The sequence below is a fragment of the Echeneis naucrates genome, chromosome 4 (assembly GCF_900963305.1).
Source record: "Echeneis naucrates chromosome 4, fEcheNa1.1, whole genome shotgun sequence".
Classification (NCBI taxonomy): domain Eukaryota; kingdom Metazoa; phylum Chordata; class Actinopteri; order Carangiformes; family Echeneidae; genus Echeneis; species Echeneis naucrates.
This window is the reverse complement of record NC_042514.1, coordinates 7,964,667-7,991,427: the sequence shown is the minus strand read 5'-3', so window position 1 is coordinate 7,991,427 and position 26,761 is coordinate 7,964,667. Positions and strand designations below refer to the sequence as shown.

At 42.2% G+C, this 26,761-nt stretch overlaps 1 protein-coding gene across 1 annotated transcript; it reads left to right on the top strand.

Moving 5' to 3' along the window:
• Positions 1-23,726, top strand: fgf22 (fibroblast growth factor 22). Its single transcript, XM_029500642.1, has 3 exons — positions 1-574; positions 21,716-21,819; positions 23,317-23,726. Exons 1-3 carry the CDS (start codon positions 202-204, stop codon positions 23,509-23,511), a joined length of 672 nt encoding a protein of 223 aa, XP_029356502.1. The 5' UTR covers positions 1-201; the 3' UTR covers positions 23,512-23,726.
• Positions 23,727-26,761: the final 3,035 nt, after the last annotated feature.

Sequence of the window (26,761 nt, the reverse complement as noted above, 5' to 3'; positions counted from 1 at the left end):
TTTTTTCTGTAGGGAGGCCTGCTGCTGTCAGCCCTGTGGCGTCTGGTCATTGGTGACATCCAGAGGATCTGCTGTGAGTGCCATTTCCCTCCCTTCTCTCTTTGGGATTCCCACCCTCTTGTCATCCCTTCACTTGGACATCTCCTGATCATCAGCATGCCTACAGCTTGCACAAGGTGCACATTGGGAGTCTGACCCACCATGTGCAGATGGACGCCGTCCGTAGGTCATCTTTCTCCTGAAACTGCCCTTGGCACCACCACTGCTGCAGCCTCCGCTGGGCGACCTCTCACTCTGCCCACTGCAGCCTCCCTTTGCCTGGCATGCTTCACCCTGCTCCTGGTCACCACTGGCACTGCCTTGGGGGCCTGTCCTCCTGGGGTAGGGCATGAAGCCCTTCAGGTGCTTGCAAGTGGCATCAACTGTTCATGGACATTGGAAAGGCACACTCGCAGTTACAATCACCTGGAGGGTGATGTCCGACTACGCCGGCTTTACTCTGCCAACAAGTTCTTCCTGTGCATTGACAAAACAGGCAAGGTGGACGGTACCCGGCGGAAAAACTACGCAGACAGTAAGTAGCTGGCACAGCCAGAGCATGTCTCATTTCTGTGTTTCACAGGCATGCTGAGTGTCAGATTGCAGATAGGATACCCTGTGACGTTCTAATTTTTATTGTTATATGGCTGAACTCTCTTATCCGTTCACTTTTATAACAGGTCATAGGGATATCCTAAGGTAGCCTTGTGTTGTGTTTAGGGCATGGGAGTTTCGTTGCTAGGTAAGAAAGGAATACACAAGTGTGGATTTAACGTCCTCCTGGGAGAGCTGGCATGGAGCACACGGGAAAGCTGACTTGAGGAAAGACATTGAGCATCAGTTGGCGATACAAGCCCGGCTTGGGAAAAAAAAGAGTTTCTCAGGGGATCCATTTTTCAAAAGTGTGATGACAATGCATCAGTTATAAAAGATGTAAACCGACATGCATTCTTCCAACAAATGCAAATGTGGGTTTGGAATATGTATTGTTTTAAGTTTGATTAGCTTTAAGTAAAGAGACAAAAATTTGGCACTTGACCTCTTAAAGCCAACCTGCATTACCATTTAGGCTTTCTTTACTGACAGCCATCACATTTTTCTGAAAATCCTTCCTCTGAAACTGCGACCAGTGTTGCTTTCTCTTGCCTCTTAGCACCTGCTGATACAGGACAACTACTGTGGGGCAGAGCAGACCCACATAGACCCACTTTATTTTACTGACAAGCCTGTATGTTATACACAATCAGAGGTTCCTGGACACCTGAGAAGAGACTGTTCATGAAGCAGCAGCGCCTCTTCGGCACATCCATCAATGGATGTCTTTTATGCTTGACCAGGTCAGCTGAGTCGACTCTGCTCATGATCTGACCTCCCTCCCTCTTAGTCACTGGCTGACTGACGGATTGACTGAATAGCCCTTAGACACATTTATGTCTTTGACAGTAATATTTATGTATTTGGTCATTAATGCTTTTTTTTTTGCAAGTGGATGAGTCAGACTTTTCCATACAGCTGCTGGGGGCAGGAGCAGCTGCTGCGTCTCCTTAACAAGCCAGTCGGTCTGATGCCACTGTTTCAGCGAGCTCCAAACCAGAGACTGGCGACATTCGTTAACCTGTCAGGATTAGTCACCTGGCACAATCTCTTGAAACCACACACACTGGTTGAATTTCATATGGAGATGAATTATTACTGTGTTAAAATTGTCCAGTGCTTTACCAAGCCAGGACTTTATTATCTCATATTAGTGGCAATATATGTCAGCTACTATAATAAAGAATTACTGTCAAACTTTGCTCAAATTCGTCACTTGAGAGGTCATGTTGGGAGACTGGTAGCAATTTGGCAGGTAGTTTGCCTTGAAACAAGTGCTCAAAGTCCCTGGAAAGCAGCACAATGGATTTCTGGGCACAGTGAAACTCATGACTTTTCTTGCCATATTCTCGTCATTTATGTTCAGGTGGCTGCAGTAGCTCTATGTGAAAAACTGCAGTCCAGTTAAATGTAATGCCCTCATACACTTTAGCCATCATCTTCTCATTTCCTTTGGTGGAAAGAACGATTCTTTCTGTAGTCACACAGAGCGAGGGTGTGTACCTGCACCCAGCGCTTAGCGCAGAGCCAAATGAGGGGTCATGTAGACTTTGCCTTAAATTTAATAAAATAGACTTTGTGGTGAGCCTGTGGTTGCGCCAGATCGGGTTTTAAGACTTTGGTGGTCTTGCTCTATTTCTGAGTGAGGCTACCGTTACTTCCTCCTTACTTTCACAAGGTTTTCAATCAGACGTAAAACCTTTTCACCCTGACAATTTCTTGACAGTGATATGGTGGCCATGCTATAGATTAGTGTGGCAGGATAAACAGGAAGTCTTAAATATTTGAGAGCAGCAGATACCAGCATGCAAGATTTTATACAAAAAAGAGGAAATATCGCTTTTTTAAAGATAATATCTGATATAAATAGTATAATATAAGAATGCGGTGCCCAAAAATACAGACATGCCCACAGAGGTAGATACAGAAGCAAAATGTTGTAAATAGACCTGCCCAGCACAGTTAGACAAGCTGCAGATCAGCTCAGGACTGTCCTCAGCCTGAATGCTGCTTCCACAAACGTTGCCCAGCAGTCTGGCCGACCCCTCCTCTGTCCTCTGTGTTGCCCTTACACTCTTGTCGACACAGCTACATTGCCCCGACAGCTCTGCCTGCTACACCCAGGCCCCGGGCCTCACCTCCACCCCACTCAGTTTTTCCAGCCCCAACTCCCAACTCCCTCTCAGGTGCAAAAACAGTTTGGATTAGTCAACAGGCTCATTGCTAATTGAGGTTGGAAAATATTGTATCAATCCCAGTGGAGCAGGGGCATGGAACAGCTGAGGGAAGAGGCAACAAGGAGAAAGACTAATTTAGAGGGATGGAGGGCTTAAAGGATGAGAGCGCTGGACAGTTAAACAGAGTTAGAGAATATATGAAACACACAGTGCATTTTTGTTGACCAATCTTGCATTTAGTTCGCATTTAGTTCGCAAAAAATTCATTCTTGATATGGCATCATGCATCATTGCAGAGGAATCATTAAAGTGTCTGAACAGATGTTTTTAAGGGTTGAATAAGAGTGTAAATTCTCTATTTGGCATTTAAAACAGTTTTAATTACAACTAATAGGACGTAGTGAACATGTCAGTATCATCTCCAAAGTGCCCTGAGAAAAATCTCCCACCTTATACAAGCACAAGCACAAAATGGTGGTTAAAGATATTTCTTTTTGCTATCAGAAAAAAGAAAAGTTAATTTTAAGCTTATTGGACTTTTAGAGTAAATGATTTACTTATCAAACTCCCAAGATTAGAAATCACAGAATATAAGAAAAAAAAAAAGCTATGATCCAACAGCAGACTCTTTAGGTATAAATCCTCCTTTAGTTACAATCCACTTGATCAAAATAACAAAAAATTACTTGTTGAACTAACCACAAGATGAGACAAAATACTGTAATTTGAGGGATGGAGACGCAGGACCACAGCATGTTTTTCTTTTGACCTATGGCAAAGCAGAAAATGATCGAGGGGAAAAATATAACCAAGTGTTTACAAAAGCTCCGGAGGCAGGTATGCATCATATCCTGTCCTGGGTCATCGGTCATAGCCTGCTAATTAGACCTAGCTACAGCACAACAGCTGCAGTGGGCACACCCAGAAAGCTTTTCATGATCAATTCTAACAGCAAATCATTCAAATCATTCAACTGAGTAGAGTATGTTTCTTTTCTTTTTTTAGCACATCATTTTAAATGATGAGCTGTTATATTCTGGGTGTGTGTGGCTGAAGGCATCAAACAATTGTGCAGTCTTCAGGTAGTGACAGCCCATTCACCTTTAGGAAATAAGATCACCTCACCATGTCGCTTTAATCGCAGAAGGCGAGCAGAGCCAGACCAGCGCTGTGCTGCCTCTACGGCCGTGAAACCCTCACAACCGAGGCGTGTTGTGTTTACCAAATTTCCCTTGGTGTGCAACATTGTGATGTTTGATGTGAGAATTTTCCAAGTTCATAAGTGTATTTGACTTGGATGGAGCCCATGGGAAGAAAATCTTCCACCCCACTAAAATATGTTGTGGAAATTATTCAAACTTGTTGTAGACAGGGGAAACTGTCACTCACCAAAGAGCGAGCGAGCTGAATTTAAAAATGGGAAAGTACAGGACAAGTGGTGCAGACGGATGACTGCATACATCTGAAAAGTTCAAACAGTCTGGTGAAAATAAGCTTTTGCTCAGTGATAAAATAAAGATGATATATTTGTTTTATTTGTCAGTTAATTGATGAATTTGGGCCTTTAATGACAAATTAGTAAAAAAAAAAAAAATAGCAGATTTACAGCATCATAAATATTTTGTGAGTAATGTATTTCCATCATAGTTCATAGCAGTAACTGCTAATTTCAAATGAAAGATTTACAAAATTAAGTGAAACCATTAACCATTAAAAAACAAATGAATGTCTTAGCTTGTGAAGAAATTGGAAACTTGTAAATCAGTAGCTGAGAGAGATTTGCCAGGCTGTCCAAACAAAAGTAATAAAGCAGTGCAAGAGGTCACTTCAGCATCATAAACTGTAGTGTAACTTTCAAAAACAATTAGAGTTGTCCAACTGATGTGAAACGTAATGATGTAAAACTAAAGTTGTGTTTCATGCAGAGAAAGCTCAGAGCACTATAGATTATAGTGTTCAGGTTAACCTTAACTTGTATTTCTATCCAATGTGAAGCTTTTGACCAAGCAACAGTTCAGACACATTGAACACCATAATCAGTTTTAACTTTTGACTTAACCTAACTAGCTGTCTCGTTTATTCAGCTATGGAGCTCATATTTGAAAGCTAACATTAGCTCTGTGGGTTAGTAAGCTATATAACAGCTGAATCTGAATCTGGTTATTGGGGGTAAGTAATTTAAACTAGCTTATTTGATGGAAGCTATATCATGTGAGCAATGCCTAAATCCATATTTGGAACATTAATACTGTATTGCTTTAGGTTATAGAAATAGAAGTAGAAAGCTTTAATGTCATCATATTGAATATAATGAGATTACATGTGCATATTGAGGTGATGCTTTCAAAACAGACAGATGAAACATGACAGTACAGATAACACATGACAATAAGGTCAGTGCTATATTTGTACTTTACAGCTGGTGCAGTGGATCAGTGTAGCCTCTTTTCAACTAATGTCAGAGTAAATACTGTTTCCATATCATTATATTATGATGCTCAGAAGCATCAAAAGAAAATCTTATTTATACCTGATCAATACAATATGGAGAGAATTTGTCCACATGGAACGTGAACAAATTATGAACCTGTCTTTTATTGTTCATCATCTGCTTATACATTTTAAGACACATATTGTGGACAATGACTTTAACATTCAAGAGCAACAGACATTACAAAATGTCTACTATGCTCCGTCTGCAGTTTTAACAGCTCAAGAAAGTTTATTCTGTCCCTTGTCCTCTGGCCTTTCTACATCCCCATCATGACTCACCATGAATTTTGTCCGAGCTCAGACGGCCATGTATGACTGGATCAACAGCACCGGGCCTGGAGGAGCTAAAGAGGGAAGCACCTGGCTGAAGGAAGTGCTTTGGTGTTTTGAATCAGGAGAATACACATGTTAATGAGGCTAGGAGAAGGGCTGGGGCGTGCTCTGCTCAGTATTGAGGTGGAAATTAAAGGCTAGAGGAGTGCTGGAGCGTTTCCCATTGCTCATTAGGCATTATGTAAGGTTTCCTCTGGGTCGTCTCAACTGAGAGGGAATTCGTGGACATTTTGGATGCCAATAAGAGGGTAAAATCCCACGAATCATGCATTTATTATTCTCTCCACCCCCACCCCCCCATTAAGGACAGTACATGGCCCCAGCCTGTGAGAGACAAATGAAAATCACCCCTTTGTCAGCTGTTCCTGGTGCAAAGAGGCCAAAAGCTACATAAAAATCACTGGCACACGCATATGTGGTGAAAATGCCTGTTGAATTCCTCACGTAAATGCACAACGTACCACTGTCCTGGGAACATCGCAGGACAAGAGAGTCGGTCTCACCCTAATTAGATGGGCAGCATGGCTCGTTCCTGCCACCAGAGTTTGATATCATGAATGGGCTCGAGAAATGTAGCAATTAGTACCTTACAACCTTTAGCAGTCTGGCTGTGGCTCCTCTCTGGGATTTACTGGGTTCATCAGCAGGTTTATAGAGTCTGACTTTGGTTCCGGCAGCCAATTCCTTTATAACATGCCACAGCTCTGGACATCCTGTGGGTGTGAAGGGAACACAAAGGAGCAGATTTCACAGTGCCAGTAACCAGTTACTTGGACATTAAAGGCCACAGATAAAAGATGTTTGCAGGGAGATTCTAAAAGACTTATAAAGGTCGGAGAGGGAAAATTAAAGTTAAAGGTTAAAATATATTGATTTTGAATTTCTTGGAAGAAATAGTTCTAACATAACAATTCTTGTTATACAGCAATAGTGAGGTTTGACTTTTGAAATATTGCTCCGTCCAGAAAAAATAAAATGTATGCTTGCTTTTTTTCCCCACTATGCTGCCATCCAAAAGCTAACACTTATGATTTAGGGGCTTTATACACCATTGTAATGAGCTATAATTAATTATAGTAGGGCAAAGCAATATTAAACAGGGTCACAGCCAAACTGTAAGTTTTTAAAGTAAGAATGCAGAGTTTAGCCTCTTGCTCAATGAGATCACATTAATGATGTTATTGCTGAGTGTTTGGGTTTTTTGTATTTTTTTTTTTTTTTTTTTTGTAAAAGGTGTAAAATGAGTATTAATTAGATCAGTAGGGAACAGTCAGCCAGTTAGTCTTACTCATGCAGCACCACATGTTTGAAATCATTCGCCAAAAGAAATACTCACCATGGAGCCGCCACAACTCACATCTCAGATCCTACACACGCACACACGCACACACACACACACATATGCGATGATATAGTCAGCCCATTGAGTCAGGGGAGACAGGTCTTGCCTCAACCTCAGATAGACCAAGACAGATTAATGGTTTTGTTTTGACCCTTCCAATAAAGCCTCTCACCTCCCTGCTCAAACTGAGCCAGACATCATGTCTTGGAAGGCGTTTAACCACTGGCCCAGGAATAAAGAAGCTGAAAGAGAACCCCTGCTGTAGACGGGGAAAAAAGAAACAACTTGGCATCCCTAAATACAGCTACGCCTCACTGACTACAGCTACGGGAGTTAAAAGGTGTTCAAATTTAACACCAAAATTGCAAAAGAGCATGGAACTAGGGAGCGAGAATAGCAGGAATGTAATGCACCTGTTGCAGATAGAAGACAGATATCCTTCTCTGTAGGATTTGATCCAGATCATAAAGGAACCCATAAAAGGCAGTAAAATCTGGTCTAGTCATAAGTGATGTTCAGATAAATCTGGAGCTCTCCGCCCTGTTTTTCCTGTGAAGGGCAGATGAACATGAGCACACGGAGCTCCCTGAACTTTCAGTAGACTTTAATCTCTGTCTCTCACTCAGCAAAAACCTCTCACACACACAAACAGCGTTATCACAACCTGCCTGTCAATCTGCATGGCTAAATATTGACTGGCTGTCAAGCCATTGAGCCATAAAAGTTGAGTCTAGTCTAAAGCCCCTGGCTATGTGTAAAACAAGGGGAACCTTCATGAAGAATAGGCACAACATTTATTCATCCATCTTCCACCGCTTCTCCGTTACCGGGTCGCAGGGGGTGCTGGAGCCAATCTCAGCTCTCACTGGGCACACCCTGGACAGGTCACCAGTCCATCAGAGTGCCAACACACAGAGACAAACAACCATTCACACTCACACTCAGACTGACGGGCAATTTACGGTCACCAAATAACCAAAACATGATGTCTTTGGACGGTGGGAGGAAACTGGAGTACCCGGAGGAAACCCGCACAAGCACAGGAAGAACATGCAAACTTTGCACAGAAAGGCCCCAGGCCCGGGAATCCCAATCCCACAACCTTTTTGTTGTGAGGCAACAGCACTAAGCACTATGCTGCCATGTTGCCAGGCACATCTTCTGTGGAAAAAAGACAACTAACTGATTACACTTTGCTTAGCAAATACCACAAACGTCTGTGGCAAATTTCAAACAGTTCTCAACATTTCATACTATTCCGCTAATGTCAGCCTCATGAGGACATGAGGAAAAAAAACAAAACAAAACACCAAACTACTTAAAGTTCATTCTCTTCATACCATGGCTGACTTATGAAATATCACACATCTCGCACAAAATTGTATGGGAAATATAAAAATGGCAAATAGATAGTACAATCAACAATGTACCATCTGAGGACTGCGGACATTTACACAAACCTTCTTTGTAATCGGTCCTACAGCTGTTGAGATATTTCCGTTCAGACCAAATTGGTGGACCGAAAGCACGAGACTCTGAGAGGACTCAGATGATTAAAGTGGCATTAATTCAGACACGACACAGTTTGCAAACTAAAGCGATGGCGAGTTCAAGTGACAAGTGACTGATTTCCTGTAGAGCTCAGAGGCAGAAAATTGGCATCAAGAATCTTGTGGTCAAAACGTCATTGGCCATCATCATCGTCATTGTCGTTATCATCATCACACAGCCGTTTTCATTGTTACCATCGCTGATGTATCTTGTAGATTCTCGTCTCAGTCTCCAGTCTGAACTGCTGTACACACATGGTCTGCATTCCAGTTGTAAATCGCTGAGCAGAGTTCATATTTGAGTTTGGGCCACGCACATCCTCGTACACAGATCACAACTCAAGCACATGGCCAACTGTGTCAGACTGGAGCTTAAGCTGAAAATCTTTGATTCAAAGAAATAACATGAACATAATTTTTATTTATATTTTGGACAGCATCTTTCATTTGGTTGATATTTGACAGAAAACCCTTTTTTGCTTAACTTCTTTGTTTATGGCATTGAAGCAGGGAAGGCCCTATCTGGACTGCGTAACTGTTGCAAATGTGTTTCCTGAAAGTAGGAGCGGGATAATTAATGCAAATGTAGAAGGCTAAAAACAGTGAGTCCAGTGCAAGTCCATGCATGCAACAGGTTGAGACTGTATACAGCGTCTTCTCTGAACTACACTGCACACATCCAGCTGTGCCTGCTTTTTATCTCTGGGGCCATTTTTCAAAATTGCCACAGGCAGGATGTGAGTATTGTGTCCGGGCTCTTTGAATATGTGTGTATATCTAGAACGCATGTACCCGTGTTTATACTTGTGCCACTGCAGGAGCATGAAGTGGACCCTAAACTGAAAAAGATGTGCGTTTCCGTTCCCTAATGGCTAATATGAACCAGACCTTACCTCGCACTCCATTCAGGCACATTCATTTTTGTGTGTTTGCATGAACACCGACATGTGCACATGGGTGTTTTTCCCGTCTGGAAGGCCATGCTCCTCATTAGAACGCAGAGGGTGGCAGAGAACATTGCAGTGATATAGTTAAAGCAATGCAGTCCGCAGCAAACATCAGGCCACTCCTGTGTGAACACTGAGATCTTTGTCCGGAGAGCAGCTTCCATTTTGCTGAAGCACCGTTACACACCATTATACTCACACAATAAGAAAGTCGTTAATCCATGACATATCTTTTTTTTTCTGACTCAGAAATTAAAAAAAGGGGCTGAGGGTCTCATACAAGAATTTTTGTAGGCTACTATCCATAACAAAGCAGCCAGAGAAAATATTCAAATGTATGTGACAGATATGTAAACATGTCTTTCACTTTTTTTTTGTTTGTTTGTTTGTTTGCTCACCCTTCTCCACCTATCACCATCTAACTCCCTCCTGCAGTCTCCATTTCCCCGTCTCCTCCCCTGCAGTGGATAGGATTGGGGTCAGGGCCCGCTGACCAGTGGAGCAAGTGACAGCTCTGACATGGCCCTGATTTCACTCTTGTGCCTTCTGTCACCTGCCTGTTTGGCTGTCTTATTTTAATAATGTAAATATGGTGCAAGTTCAGGCCACAGAGGATATTTTTTTGTCCTTGTGCTCACTCACTGGAAATTGGCTGCTCACCTGAGCCATGCATGCACACATTCATGCCTGGCAGTCCTTCAAACTGGGTCAGTTAAGCATGGGCCTGGATATATCGGTGCTCACTTGGAATTACAACGTGGATCCATTCTTTGATTTTCAGTATTCATTTCTAATCCTTGTTCAGGCGTGCTAAACTTTTTATTAAATTGTGGTAAGTCCTTTATAACAGTGAATAACTAATTTAGCTGCCAATCTATACAATCATAGCAAAAATTGAGAAAATAAGCCTTCAAATTTCTTTGAATTGGTGCCTGTGAACCTTAAATTCTTGTCACCAGCAAGACCTGCAGTGAAGTCATATTTTAGAAGTGTTTAGCAATTTAGGCAGAGATTTACTTGACAAAGACATCTGGTTTGGTTCAAATGTGGCCACTGTTCGCTAACTGGCAATAGAGTTTGTCACTACGTGCCCAGTAACGATGAAGGTAGGAAAGTGTAAACAGCCTTTGTTTTCTCCAGCTAATATTTCCTCAAACAGCTGAATCTGGTCTGGACAGCCATCCAAACAAACCACAGATGCAACACACGAGCAATTTAGTGGCAGAGTAGAATGACCACAGCCTAATGTGAATCCTTCCATCCCGGCCGCCCCTCCCAGAGTAGCTCAGGAAACTGCAGAAGCTGTGAGTCACAAAGCTTTCTGCGAACAGATCTGCCCATAAATATCTGTGAAGCCTTTGAAAGCTCGCTGTTCGCTTGTTACAGATGTGATGCATGATTTGGAGCCAGTTTGCCCTCCCTGTTCTCCCTCGTTGATTAAAGAAAAGGGCTCTTGGTCGGTAAAATTGCGGCCCCTCAGTACCACACAGGCACAGGCGAGCCGGCAGGGTACAGGCTGCCTTCGTTAACCTCGTTCACCTCTGCCATCCCTCACTCCGCCACTCAGTCACTCCCTCAGATTGTCCTCTTGTGTTACCTTTGCCCCTTCCAAGCTCGTAAATTTGGGGTTTGATCAGCGGAGGGTCTTTCCCTCTGATTCGGCATCCTGGAGGTCTTTAATGAGCTGATTGATGTTCCATTACGTGCCATCACAGCTTCGCATGGCTAAGGAAGCTTGTGTTCAATGGTAAAGCTACCATGGAGCGCATGATGACAGGAGACGCAGGTACTCAAATTATTGTTTCATCGGTAGTGTGTGTGTGTTTCAGAGGAGCTCGGCTCCCCTTACCGACGTGAGTCAGACTGATTTTCTTTGAACGTTGTCATTATCTTTCACACGGTGATGCTCTTTCTATTCACATTCACTGCCTGTTGCTTTAATTGTTGCTGTTTCATTGAATGTATAAGCAGCTTGTTTAAACAGTGAAATTGCGCGAACACACACTCATCGGCCCCCCAACACACAAACGCACATGTATCCAGATGTAGAAGACGATTCTGGATTATTGGGTCAGCCTGTCTGGGGATAAATCAGACAGACTAATCTGTCCTGCGAGGGGATGGAGGGTAATTGGTCACATTTGACCCGCCGGCCTTTGCCGACTGTGGGAACGTAGGCTTTTATCTACCAGCGGTAATTGGCTAATGAAACACTTCCGCATCTCCTCCGCTAGATTGTCATCCAGCGGTTTGTATAGGGTGAGGCATATGTGTGCGGGCAAGACTGCATGTGTGTAGTCCAGAGAAAATGGCAGGATGCGGAACTCCCTCGAGCCATCTCTGTGACTTTATCAACACAATCTGATTTATGCCTGGAGCATACTGATTCATTGACCGAACACACATTAAAGGTTGTGTGGTTGCCATTACAATTTAAATTTAGGTTTGAAGTAGAAATGGTTAATGTAATTCAAATTGTATTTCTGACCCCGGGGAGGTGGCTCCTTGTGTGGTGTGTGCTGATAATATAGCCAGGACATAATTGAGTGCCTGCAGCATTTCAGCCACACAGCACAAAGGTCTGCTGATGATACACTGCGGTCAGACAACATTCTTATTATATATTGTTATTTATCGGGCTGAAGTCATGCCCACATCATTTGAAATACAAGAAAAACCAGGGTGGGGAGAGTGAAGTCTGGGGGTGGGGGCACTAAGAAAAAAAGGCTAAAGTTACGGCAGTGAGACAATGTCTCTGAGGTCCCATCAAGTGAGCCATTCATAGATTCAGGCCCAGCAGTTTGTGAAGCCAGGTAGACTCTCCGATAGAGTGGGGCCCAGGGTGGCCTTCTCTTTTTGTCCCAAGCTGACCCCTGCTCTGCCGCCTGGCCTCTGCGCCCCTCACCTGGCCTGTCCCAGCGCTCTCGTAACAAGATACCTGTAATTTGCTCTAATGGCCTCTGAAAGACCTGGCTGGGCTAATCCCTGGAGTACTTCTCCCACCAGCACTGTATGAAAGGGTGGGGGTAACAGGGCCGAGTGCGAGCCGTGAAAGAGGACCAGCCTCTGGATTGTGTGTGAGAGAATGTCACCCCTTGCGGCTGAGGGAGTGTGGGAGTCAGCTTTCAGCAGATCACCACCATGTGGCTTGTTCACAGGCTCAAAAAAAAAAAAAAACTAGGCCCAGGCTTGTAGAGGAGTAGACTGTCTCTGCTTTACACCTCCCTCAGTGGCTGTGCATGGCAGGCTGGGGGGACAGCCTGAAAATCAGCCTGTGCACAAATCTGTGAGAGCGCAGTTCTAATTGTTTACAGATTCTCTCTGCAGTTTTGGCGAGGGTCGCTCTTCATGGTTGACTTTAGGCCACTGAGTTATCGAAGAGACTGATATTCCAAAGGAATGTAGAAATAATGAGACAATAGTTTGACTTGAAATTAGCATTTGCTATAAATACATTCTTGCTAAAGCATGAATTTGACTTACTACAATTTGTTTGCACAGATAATAATAATAATAATAATAATAATAATAATAATAATGATAATAACCATTAGTAAACTTAAGGCCAGGGTCCTATAGAGTGAGATTATAAAGACGGCAGAAAACCAATCTTATCAGTTTCATCTTCACTCTCATCCCTCCAGAGATTTTAATGGAATGTGGGAACAGCAAGTGATCCGTGGGCAGGGATGGGCAGCCCTCTGCCAGGCTTTTCTTTCCATTCTTCATGTACTTTGTATCATCCTTTTTTCCCTTTTGACTAGGCAGGTTAAAACTACATGCACATGCAGACCAGTCAGTGTGTCCTACTTCCTACAGGTATAGAGGACACTGTATATAGTCAAACCTAAATGACAACACACAGAACGATTTATAAAGTGACAGCATGTTTAGATCTGGGAAAGTTCAAATGCACAAAAAAGAAAAGAGAGAAAAGAAAAAAACGAGTACAACAATAATCCTGTTTCATATTTCCTTTGCCGTTACTTAAATTATGTCCCTTTTTTTGTTGTTTGATCAAAGCCAGCATGAGTTGAGTTGCAGGATTTATAACTGTCCAGGGATTCTGAGCTAAATTAGGCAAAAGAAACACTGTTCAGACCTCCAGGCAGTCTGAGCTCATTTGAGGAGCAGAATCAGATCTCTGGGCCAAGTTACTTGGCCTGTTGTCATGGACATGCTGCTCAGACCAGCATGTGGACGATCAGAAGTTGAGGTTGTTCAGTTCATTTGAGAGGTCGTTCTGCTCTCATTTTATTTTTAAATTCGTATGACACTTTGTTTTAATTCTTGCTCCTATTATTAAAAAGAAAGGCTCCATGTGTCATCCTTGTGTGATCAGCTCAGTTAGAGTCAGCCGCAGACATATCTCATAGCGTCTAGTAAGGGATGAATAAATCCCAGTCCTGTGAAAGTTAATAGGTATGATGCATGTCCAGAGACCATTGGGGGATGGGGGGTGACCTGGGAGGGTCGCTGTCTGAGACAGACAGAGAAACCAAAGAAGAGAGAGGAGAAAAAGTGATGGATAGACAGGCAGGGAAATGATAGGAAATGGTAGGAGGGGGTTGAAAGGGAGAGAGGACAGATACCTTTTTAAGAACAGAGAGAAGTAATTTTGCTGGACTGACAGTTCCTTTACAACACAAACACACTCATAAACATGGGAGGGCATATACTTTTATATGCAGCTATATACAAATATAAACATATGCTCCAAAACACAAGTCCTCCTCTGAAACAGTAGTGCAGTCAGAGAGGCAGCCACTGCAACTGTTAAAAGGACTGTGAATCATGTTGCTGTCCGGAACTGGTTGGTCTATTAAACCAAGGAAGGTATTGCATCATGTGGAATGTGAGCCTGGTCACACTTATTCAAACAAAAATAAATGTCATCATTCCAACATTATGCGTATGAAAGTTGTGGACAGTGACTTAACAAGGGTATTTCTACATGAATAAAAAGGAAACCCTGAGCAAACCTTCCCTGCAAGTCCGACCAGAATAATGAAGAAAAGAAAGCATAAAACCCTGAAAGTAAGCGGCAAATGAGCAAAATGTTAAAAATGAAAATCTCCAAAAAATATGTAAGCAACTGCTCGTAAAGTCGACTTACTCTTGCAATGGCCAAGAAAGTCTGAGCATAAAAAGCAATTTAACCAAATGAGTCCTAAATTACAATGTCACTTAAGAAGTAGGGCAGAAAATCGTTGTGGCAGTCCAATCAGTCATGCTAAAACAGGTAGTTTTGCTTCTGAAAGCAGATGGAAAGCACCTGCTCTGACATCACTCACTGGGGCGTGGCCAGTAGTGCTCGCACAGCCACGTCACTCTGCAATTTTGATTCATTCATGGTCTTTCATTTTAAATTTCATGTGTTTTTGCAGAGAACAGTGCGTCAATAGGTTTATTTGGTTTTGCTTTTTCATTTCAGTAATTTGAGTAATCTCGCCTTTCTTTGGTCTTGGAAATAAACTTTTAACGCAACATTAATCATCAGCTCATTGGCTGCTGCAGATATTTAAACATTCAGCAGTTATAAATAAACCTTTGCATCCATTGGGAGTCATGTGGCTGGTCACATGGCAAATATAAACCCGCGTTCACCTGCTCCTCTATGATCACCGTCCTTTACGACTATGTTGACATTTAATCTGTTATGATGTCTGTTACAATGACTTCTTTCTGGCGCAGACTGAGCTCCAGGCTGGCAGCTGTGTAGCTGCCGGCGCACTCCATGCATGTCAGCAGGGGAGACACCAGTTTAACAGTGAGAACGATATTTTGCACATGGAGCAGTGAAGGTTAAAAATTTTGTATCCGGAATGGCTATACAGACTCTGTGGCTTTGTCCCAGATGTTAAATGCTGATAAAATTTGCTTAGTCAGAAGAAAGTCTGAGAGTCAATCGCTGATGTCGTGGTTTATCAGAAGACAATTATTGTGTATGTGTTGTGCAATTGTGCACTCTGATTCAACTCAGTTCTCGTCTGGTTTCCTGCGCTGCCTTCCTAACCTGACCTGTATGGCCTGTACATAGCATCATCTAATATATAAAAATAATGTGGAGCCAGAATAGGGTCATAACTTTTGGGGTGCCTGTCAATGCAGACGTACACATGGCAAGATTTATAACACAGACAATCACGGCCATATGCGATTGAAGAGCAACTCTGTAGGTGGTCCTTTTGTTAATATACTGAGCTGCCTGCATACATAGGATGCTTGTATTTAACTATAATTCATTTTCCCATTTGAATGTGCAAAAATTTTAAGGCCAGCACATGGTGTGCACTGAGAGATATCTCTTTTTCAGCAGCACTGTCATGTTGCATAGCAAATATGAGCCACTCATCACTGACCCATTGTGATGTGATGCAATGCAGAAATATCACCCTGCTGGTATGTGACACTCCGGACGAAACAATCCCTGATCGGTCAGCTGTGAATAGATCTGGTTCGTTTAGAGGACTGATTCCAGTTTAAACTCATTTAGTATATATATTTCAGGGAGCACAGTTTTGTGCTTCGTCTCACTTCTGTCTTCAGGACAGTTGTTAATGTCTTGATTATGTTTGATGGGCCATTGAATGAAAGAAAACTCTGTAATTATTGCTTGAGGTATATTGAGGCAGATATGCCTCGGGGATAAATAGTTTTTTGAGTTGAATATCTTTGTACCTCTGGACACATTCAAACGCGGGCTTAAAACACAACAGTGATATAACTTTCTCCTGGCTGCCACCTCCGGTCTTACTGCGAGGTCTCAGTTTTCTTTGTACGTCCTCACTATTTCAACATGATGAACTGGACCAACAGGGTTATGTGTACAGGCTGAAGAGTGACTTAAGTAATTACGTGATGAATTAACAAAGAGAGTGGAAGAGAGGAGGTCAAACCTTGCCTCCACTCAGATTTCTGGATACCTGGCCATTTCCTGTCATTGGTCCCTGTTCTCTGACACAGCCCACAGAAACACCTGCACCACTGTAGCATATCCGACATTCATCATTATGATTCCAATAATAAACACGCAGTGAGGCTTACGGATTGGTCACATTTTGGTTAGGCTGAAACACAAAAACCACTTGGTTTGTTTTTGGGAAAAGTCATTAAATGAATAACTTCACTCAGGTTAGGGATTCCCGACCGGTATTGTTACAATGATGAACACGTGGGTTGAGGTTGTGGAGCAGATTAAAAGAAATAATGATGGCAAGGCGGCCAATTTCAAATGGAAAAATCTTTCTTGGGCCATCAACTCCACCATCCTCCTAAAATCCGCTCTGTCACTCTTTATACTGCACTACTTGACTACTGTTTTACTCTCCATCATAATGACCATGTCCCCTAGAAGTCGCAGAACAAGAAAACAAACAAATATTGATGCAAAATTGTCCTTGTACCCACAAATTCTGGACCCCCTCAGTCTATTGATTGCTACAGAAATTAACTATGATGGCCCAATCTATTTTGACGAATTCACAAGTTGGATGCAGACCCACAATTTAGCACTTGGAAAGAATATTTCAGATATTGTTAGATGACTCAGTTTGCTTTTGGTTGTTGAGTTAAGGAGGAAAGCTGAAAATTTTTATATATATATATATATATAGGTACTTTACTGCTTTTACTGTACATTCAAGGGTTAATATGCAAGTTTCCATATCACACCACCTATGAAGGCTGCCACTACAGCTCCTGTTCTCATGGTAATCTCTCAAGGTGTTTAAAGCAATAGTGAGTGATGCAGCCTTTGTCTGTCTTGATGCACACAGGCGGCTGCTTCGCCCAGTACCAGACCCTTCGAGGGGGTCATGGCAGATCAAAGGTGCTGGTCACAGCCATTAGGCCCGGCAGCCCAGACCCGACATGAAAAGCTTGTGTTTTGAAAAGGAGGGCAGAAGGAAAAAAACAACAGGGCCCTCTTCATTTAAAAAGCAAGCAAACTGTGAAATAATTGAAAAGGTATGTCAATCAAGAGCAGGAGCACAGCGGGAACTCTGAGATTCCCAGGCTCTGCTCTGGTCGAGCACTGAGCCATGGAGGGCTGCTCAAGGGGGCAACCCAAGAAATTAAAGACCTGGGAAAAGGAACAAAAAGAAGACAGGAGGAACGGAGCAGAAAAATCTCTTTTCCTCACTCTCTTTGCTCAGGCTTTCAGTCCTTTCTGCTTTAAATTTGTGATGGAAAGAGCCATTTTGCCACACTTTGTAGAGCCCCATTGAAAATGCCTGGTCATTAATAAGATCTTGGCTAGCTCTTCACCTCTCAGGTGAGTAACAAAGACTTATTGGGAGGAGGGGGGCAACCATTGGAAGCGCCTGCCCCCGCCAACCAAACCCCCTCATCTTATAACCAGCACCTTCACTCTGTACTCACTCCCCCCTCCTCCCCCATACCATGAGTCTGACAAAAGGGAACCCCGTGAGAGTGTCTCTCTCTTTCCTTTCTGCCTTTTTTTTTTTCAAGGTCAGAAAAGGCTTGAATGATCTGACGATGGGCTAACGTCCAAAAAATGGGGGACGGAAAGAAAAGAAAGAGTAAAAAAAAAAAAAAAGACTGGGTAAAAGACTTTTTCTATGCTTTTAAAAATCCCATAGAGGAGAAATAAATGGCAAGTCCACAGTTGACTAGACATGTATAATGCAGGATTTGCTTGTAATGGCAGCTTGAGCTTATTGACAGTCCCAGCCAAAACATGTCAAAGGTTAAGAGATCTTGCCAATTGCAAGTGGGAAGCCAAAAGTAGCCTACCTTTTTCATGAGCTCAATGGGGCAATCAGTTGATACTTGCTCAGCAGAACGCGGTGCAGAAGTGACCTCCAGTTTCCAATGAAACTTGGGAACAAAAAGTTCATTTGTCTCCATTACTTCTCAATGTTGTGTCTAATTGTGATATTGTTGAAAGATTTGAAACATTTGTTTAATGACAATGATTTAAAATTGCTCATTTAATTTTCTGTAAATATGTAATTATAAATCATATGTCATTAAAGGGGACCAGAGCTGATAAAGGGAGGATAACTTTTAGATTGTATTCTTTAAATATTTTAAATGAGGCAACGGTGATATTCATATAACCTAAAATGAATTTGCTTTTAGGATGGACAGATGGAGACGTGTGAACAGGTTTGATATCTAAAGTTATTTTTTGTTTTTTTTTACTGCCATTGAGCAAATCTCTGAAGATCATTTAAATAGCTTTTGTCGTAAACGTTGAGATAAATCTAATATAAGTTAAATATGTATACTTCAATTCACCAAAATCATTATTAAAGCATTTCACTTCAAGTCTGGAGGCTGAACCCAGCAACAAACCTTCCTTCCAGTAAAGTGACCTTTGGATTTCAGCAGTTAGGAAAACCCTCTAATGGCTTGAAATACCTCACCGTGATTTCTCAGGCTTTGAACACAATGGAGTGACTTTTCAAAGAGGAGGGGGCTGTGACTTATATGGATCTAACTGGTCTTTATAGATGTGTGGTCAAGCGTCGACTGCCCGAGTGATTCCCCCAGACAATGTCAAATTTCCATTTTATCTGCTGGCTGCCACACCTCCACCAATGAATGAAGTGGCACGAAGGGTACCAAAATCTTACGAGTTCTGAAGCGACGGACAATATTTCCTGTGTCATAAGGAAGCCATAGGGAGATTTGTTGAAGCGCATTACATAATAACTGGAACGAATCTGCGTTAATAACTGTATTTCTTCCAAAGCAATGTTTTCCCCTCTAAAACCTTAAATATTAGTTCACAGGCAACTCGCAATGTGTCAGATGTGACGAACATGCTTCCAACACACCTACTGTGCCTGGAACTCAAACCAGCAAATAATGGCAATTGCTGCTGGCACCACTTTCAGGCACCAGCGGTTTTCATTGGCCTAGACTAATCCCCCATAAATCCTTGCAGCACTCCAATCACCAGCTGGGCTTCAGCTAATTGCTTATGAGTCCCTTGCACGCTCCAGGTGCCACCAGAGCACACCCGGTGTTTGTAAACACAGCTCGTAAAGAGGAAGGCTGCCATCAAAGTGTTAATGTTTCCTTGGAGGATGAGTGCTAACGTAGAAATGATGGGGGTGCAGCTGGGCCGATACCTAGGCGGACTCGGCTGAGGCATTCCCCTCCTGCCCTGCAGCTGTGTCGAGCGGAGAGGGGGCTTCATTTACACGTTCCCGTCAGAGAAGAAAGACACTCAACAGGAGTTTGTGTTTGTTTACCTTAGCCGTCTTTTCTTTCCTCCTCTTCGCTCTTTGTACTTCTGTGTGTCTGTGCCCTAAAGTAGATGACCTCACTGGGGAAGCACGACTAGTGATGATCAGAGCCGGAAAAAAAAAGTTGCAGATTGTTGTGTGATTAGAGCGATGGAAGCAGCAGATGTGTGTTTGATAATGTTAACAGCCGTCCTGTAGAGAAGAGCACTTTGTGGCATCTTGTATAGATGTGATTATAACGTCAGTGATGGGGGAGAAACATGAAGTATAAGAACATTGCTGATGTTGATATCTCTCTAACTAGCAGTTCTCTGCCCTCTCCTGCTGTCCCTACACTGCACCTCAACAAGGAAATGCTGTTTAGTGAAACTGTGGTTCTTGGGGTTTTTCAACCCTTCTCTTTAAACTGGATAATGTCTGAAAGAAATGTCTTGATGTCCAGTATGTACAAGAGGACCAACTGGAGCCAACCAAAATTGTTTTCAAAGATTAAATGGGCAAAACAAAACTACCAATTTGACAGAAAAAGTTCTTGTATGTTTTTACCCATGATCCCCTTATGTCAGTGTGCCATAACCTTTACAAAGTACATTTGACCAAAAACCTTATAAAATAGTTTCATGGCCTAAACCGCACCAGACCTCAGTCAATTTGTTTTCACATCGTTTTCAATGGTAATGATATATATTATGCAATATACTAATGAAGGCAGAGCAGAAAATACTCCTTTGTGTCATTCTGTGGACCATGTTTGGATCATTTGAAAGATTTGCTGTGGAATAATAATGATAGACTTAAAAAATGTGGCACTATCCTGCCCAAACACAAAAATATGAATAGCTAGTTCATCGTCATTCCAAACTAAGTTTGCACAAATAGATATGTATAAAAATTACATTGGAGGGGGGAGTAGCACCTGTGAAACCCCTGGTGCATGTGTTTATTTTCCATTGCTGGATGGGTTTAATAAGCGAGACTATTCAGTCACTGCCCTGTACCAAATCTGTGGTTGTACAGAAGCAGCAGGGGCTTAGTCAGTCGGGTGCTGCTTTTACGACTCCTTCATTTTTACTAGCTTTGGATCAATCTGTCCTTCAGCACCTTGTTTACAGCCTCTGCCCAAATGCAACAATCTTTTTTTTTTTTTGTTGTTTCCAAATATCCAGCAGTGCCTGGCTTTTCAGAGTTACGTGTTTTCTCTGCACAGACTTGGTTGTTAGGGGTGTAAAAAGAAGATTTAGTGCTCTGATTAGATAGCAGGCTGAATCAGGGCACTTTTGAAGGTGTAAGTGGGCAAATAAGCCAGGAAAAAAAAAACCAAAACAAAACAGTTTCATCTCCAGCAATTAGGTTCTATTCAGGACCCTGCAGTAAACCTTCAGGTCATCTCCAAAACATCTCTCAGTCGTAGCCATGACAATGGGTGTGTGCCTTTATTTTTGTATGCAGACAAAAACCAGAACAAGAGAGAGCCACATGGGACTTGTTTGCAATCAGTGCCCAGAGGAAACAATTAGCCCACCAGCTTGCCAGCTTCACGGGGTGAAGTGAGTTAGAGAGGCTGTTTAAGTGGCCAGCAGACACAGGTTTTGTGTCCCTCCGTAAACAACATCGGGTAGCATCACGATAGTGTCACATCTGGACTTAGGAAGCTTTTATGGAGGCACGTGGCAAAGCAGACTGGCACTGTGCTGCACAAGTGCGTGTTACAAATTCTCAGACTGCATCCTGCACTACATGAAGTCCAGGATGTATTTGATGTGTATTTGCAGAATTGCTCAATGACACAGAGAAATTATTTACTTGCTGCTTTACCGGTTGATTTGAACGCTCCGCACTCAGTTGCATCCTAAAAGGAGAGCTTTCTCAGGCATGAATGATTTGTTGTTGTTTTTTTTGTTTGTTTGTTTGTTTGTTTGTTTGGTATTCCAATCACTAATGATAGAGCACCTTTTGGTGGGGAAATTCCAGATGCTTGATGTTTCTAACCCAGACTCTTGTCCCCGCTTTTATTTTCCAGGCCTGATGGAAATCCGATCTGTCAGTGTGGGAGTTGTTGCCATCAAATCTGTCAGCACCGGGCTGTACTTAGCCATGTCCAAGAAAGGCACGCTCTTTGGATCGGTGTGTATACAACCTGACAACATTGCTTCTGCAGGTCAAGATGGGACGGCTGGAAAGGGGGAAGGGGGGGAGAAGTAGGTTTCTACGTATAGGGGCCCAAATGAGCGCCCATAAAATGTTTGATTCTGCTCAAGTGAAGAGAAATTTGAAGAATCTTCTGCTGCAAAGTCCAGTGAAAGGTCAGAGTAACGATCAATCACTGCTGTACACCTGGGCCATGGTTGATGATACCTGCAGCTTGAGCTGGCTTGTTCCACTGTCAAAATAGATACAGCAGAGAAAAGCCCGAGCAACAATGACAAAGAGCCAGCTGGTCTCTTTTAACAGCCTTTGCATGCCATCCGCCAGTTGTTGCTTCGCACGGCGAGCTTTAGTCTTTCTTTGTTAAAATCACAACACGCATCAGACCTGAGGTGTGTGGTGTCTAGCTCATGTATTTACATCTTTGAAAAAGAAGAAATCGAGACGAGCAATCAGTCTGCCAGTGGTGATAAGAGAAGGGCCTCAACACAGAAAACAGGATATAAATAGAGCTGAAAACGGAGGGCGTCACCAAAATCCAAATCCTCTCATACTGACAAAACGAAAAAACAACCAAAAAAATAAATAAATAACAGGTGAATCATGCCATCATACTATCCTGATAATATCGCAGAGGGGGTCTCATTACGGAGCATGATAACCATCTGTAAGAGGGAATGCAGCAGAACCACTTTTGGTTATATTCTGGTTGACTCGAGAACCTTAAAGGTTCAGGTCACCAGATCATACGCACATAGCCTAAAAACATATTTTCCCACTTCTATTTATTTGCTAAGGTTTTTTTCATATCACCTCCAAGATTTCCTCTGAAAACCCAACACAATGAAGGCAGACAGAAATGAAAATGTCTTTCCAATAACAACGTCGCAGTTACTCAGGATATTTCGCAGGTCTCACTGTCATCAGTTTCAGTCAGTGATCAGCTTTCAGCGATTGTGCCCAATAAAAACTTAACTGTGAGGTCTGCGGATTATCCTGAGTAACCAGAACATTTTTGCTGGAGAGGCACATTGCTCTTGGGGTCAATCGTAGTTTTTCATTGTTTAGAACAGTGCGAGCAAATTTTGTTTAACTAAATTGCATTTGGTGCATGAGGAACTAATTTCAAATATAGATTTTACACCTAAAACGTTGCATCTGTTCGCTTGGCTAAACAGCACCAGGGTGAGGGACAAGTGAAAAGGTATTGTTTTTAGTAATTTGGGAGAACAAACCCTTCAATTGTAGACTAAACACTTCCATTGTGGTCTTAGAAAGACAAACCTAAGCTGAATTCTTTGTCACGGCAAAGCTTACCCTCTTGACCTACACATTTGAAAGTCATCTGTTGCAACAACAGACATTAACCTTTGTGCTTTCTTGGAATTAGGCCTAGTTCAGCACAGCAGCCCATAACTGCACCCTCATCTATTCTAACAGCCTCAAGCTCTCATGTCTTCCTCCCTCTGATCACAGGTGAAGTACAACCCAAGCTGCAAGTTCAAGGAGCGCATTGAGGAGAATGGCTACAACACATACGCCTCCCTCCGCTGGAAGCACGGTGGGAGGCAGATGTTTGTTTCACTGAATGGGCGGGGGAAGCCACGGCGAGGCCACAAGGCTCGACGAAGACACCCATCTACTCATTTCCTGCCTATGCTCCCAGCTTAACTGCCCAAGTCTGAACTCTGACTGGCAACCGGCTGGCTCACCTGCCCCTTCACACTAGTGCTGACCTAAAATCAGATCAGCACCAGTGCTGAATTCTTATTTTTACTATTCCATCTTCTTGTCCCATAAATGTACATTTGTTGAGGTCTGTAACAATTCTAGAGTTAGTATCATATGTACTTTTAAGTTATTTTCTCCATTTTCTAATGGTGTTCAGTAATACAGTCAAATCTGATAGAGGTGTGCTATTTTCAGGCATCTGTCTGGCTATAGTATCAATCTGTGTGTCTGAAGTGTCATGGAAAATGGTATTTCAGACATGTTAAGAGACCATAAGCGGACTGAAAAGGAACAAAATGTAGCTCATTGGTTTCTCATATAGCCTATTTCATTGATCTATCAAAGAAGCTGACAATTGATATATCAAAAATGACACTTATCAATTGGAATGGCAAGTAATATTGAAACAAAAAAAGAGGCAACTTAAAAATTTCTATAAATCAGGGTGAAAGCTACTAGTGAGGACACTGAGGTCATCACTGGTGTATTTTTGGGAGGCTAAAGCTACGCGGGTGTGCGGAGCGGTTCTTAGCTCATGACCTCAGTATTTCTAAAATTCTGGCTGTGGCCCTGCTACAAATATAACATCATCACTGTTGTTTGGGATATACTATATCATGAGATGACAATCTGGACGAATTCAGTATGTTTACATGGCAAATAACGCTACTGATTTACAGGACTAATGTAAATGGATATCCCGCTGTTATTCCCATTTGCATGCCACGACGCATGCTTTGATTAAATATTGTAAAGATGACTTTGCAATTGTTTTTCGGAGGTACATGAACATATATGAATAACTCACTAACTAACTGTGTTGCAAAACAACCTTAAAGAGACTTTTTTTCAGAACGCGCTGTATACATACCCAAATAATGTCACAGCCTCGATAACATTTGGATGCTCCACACGTCTTGGTGATCACGCTAAAATTTCAGAATAAATGCGAAATGCGAAATAGCTGTGGCATATTAGTGTGCAAGTAAACATACCGATTGATACACTGATAGATTTGCTGATGTCTCTGTGCATCGGTGTACATTAACGAGAAGAACACAACAGAAACTAAGCTAACTTCTGGGTTTCATGCTGGATTTCCTGAAAAGACTTTTGTATGTATGTATGCTCTCCCATCCAACAACCCACAGTTAGTAGGTTAGGAATCTGTACCTCTGAGGATCAGAAATACAGAGCCTTAGTTCAGTCTTGAAATAATTAATATAAGTTGTAAGTCATTTAACGCATTATAATGGCTGTAGAGACACCAGACATCACATAGCAGGAGCTTCATCGATTTTGTACACGGTAGTAAATGGTTATTTCATACATGCATCTTTGTCAGTTCTTGCTAACATTTTCTCAACAACAAAAGCTGTTGCTAATAGAACATTTAATATATTTAAAACATTTTGTACTCTTTAACTGTTTGAGGTGATGTTTATTGATATTGTTGACTTTTTGGGTTGGATTGTACTCCTACTGTTGAAAAAAATAAGGGAATAAGTAATTGTATTCAAGTCCATATTCAACTCATTTTGTATGGTATTACTACTGGATATTGGTACATTTGTGATCCATTTGTCATAAACTGTTTTCCAGTTACAAGTCAGTAATAGTAGACTGTATATAATTTCAGATTTTCAAAGCTAAAAGAAAAAAAAAAGGTCTCTAGATTCGTTTCAGCAAAGTAAAATCATTTCAGTGCCTTGGTCCATGCTGAGTTTGGTAAACTTCAATAAAAAAAATGGATTAATCTGATGACACCAAGCCTTCTGAATAAGCTTTCCAAAATTTTAGATGGGAAAAAAATGTATTCTTGTCTTGTGCGTTAAACTGATTAAGTGTTGGTTACATCTCCATCAGAACACTCCAACATAATCCCCCTACTCATCATAATCATGACAAAACTCACAGCAGGAGAGGCATTGATGTGGAGGACCTCCCCATGGCTGATGAAAGGTCTGCGGTTATGAACTATGCGACTAAGCATCAAGGTCATTTACACACAGACAAGCCCTCCAGTGGCACAGGAGGCCACTCTGTCTTTTCAGCGAGCAGAAAGGAGCGTCTGGGATGAATAGTGGCTGTTTGGGGTGAATAAAGGCCAACCTTTCAGCCTGTCATAATGTGATTTCACTGTGACGGGGTACATGTCTGGTCAGAATGGTGTGAAGTCACACTGTAGTTCAGCTCCAAAGGTCTGGGTGCGGCACAGACATATCGGTATGGGGGGTCTGGCAATACCGTTGCCATGCAAATGCCTTTGTCCTCAACTGTGCAGCCTCAAGCGAGCTGTTATAATTCAAAAAATAAAGGCTACTGGTAATGGGTCAGCTTATTGCATTGAAACTGTTAAACACAGTCATGTCATTTAAAGGAAACTTGAATTATGTAGGTGCACTATTTTAATTCTATTCAGTGAGAATCTCAATACCACTCTCACATTGCTACCGTAAATATGAAGCTGACAACAGCGGACAACTTAGCGCTGGAAAGAGAGAGCCTTGCCCTGTACAAAGGCAACAAAATCGTCATATTAGCACACGCACAAAAAAACAACAAAATTTGTATCTTGTTTGTGTTACCTGCACTAATATGTATTGTTATAAATAGGTTGTGACCTTCAAGCAAAACCAAGTTAGCTTTTAGCAAACTTCAACTCATGGCAAGAAAGCAAATAAGGCTATTCTCAAAAATGTTAAGAAAGAAAACACAGCTTATATGATATATACTGCATTTCAGCCATTTTTTCTCTCTTGGTGGCATAAAGTATTGTATAGTGGTGTTAAGTACAGTGTATTTTAGTTTCACAGATATGGAAACATACTGCATGATCACCTTAGCTATCACATATGCTCTAAAACAAGTGCGCCACAAAGCAATCCCAGTTTCTGCCTGTTCTCTCGATCTCTCGCTCGCTTCTTTGGCAGTGTCTCCTCCATCTCTTCTCCTTTACCTCTCCTCTCTCCTCTTTTAACCGTCCAAGAATCTCTCTTCTCTTCTTGGCCTGAGGGTGCAACGGGCTGTTGGTGCCAGTTCCAGGGACACCAAATGGGACCCGTAATTATCATTGCTCCACCACTGTCCTGTCAGTGCACTCGCCAGCAAAACAAGAGGGATCCTTTGGAAGTCCTGATCAAAAGCTCTGGCCTTTGATCATGAAGCAAAAGGAAAAACCTAAACACTG

Excerpts from the sequence above, each read along its gene's own strand:
- fgf22 (XM_029500642.1), top strand. The coding sequence starts at position 202 with ATGTGCAGATGGACGCCGTCCGTAGGTCATCTTTCTCCTGAAACTGCC. Across the intron at positions 575-21,715 it reads GCGGAAAAACTACGCAGACA|GCCTGATGGAAATCCGATCT; the intron begins GTAAGTAGCTGG and ends TTTATTTTCCAG. Across the intron at positions 21,820-23,316 it reads AAGGCACGCTCTTTGGATCG|GTGAAGTACAACCCAAGCTG; the intron begins GTGTGTATACAA and ends CTCTGATCACAG.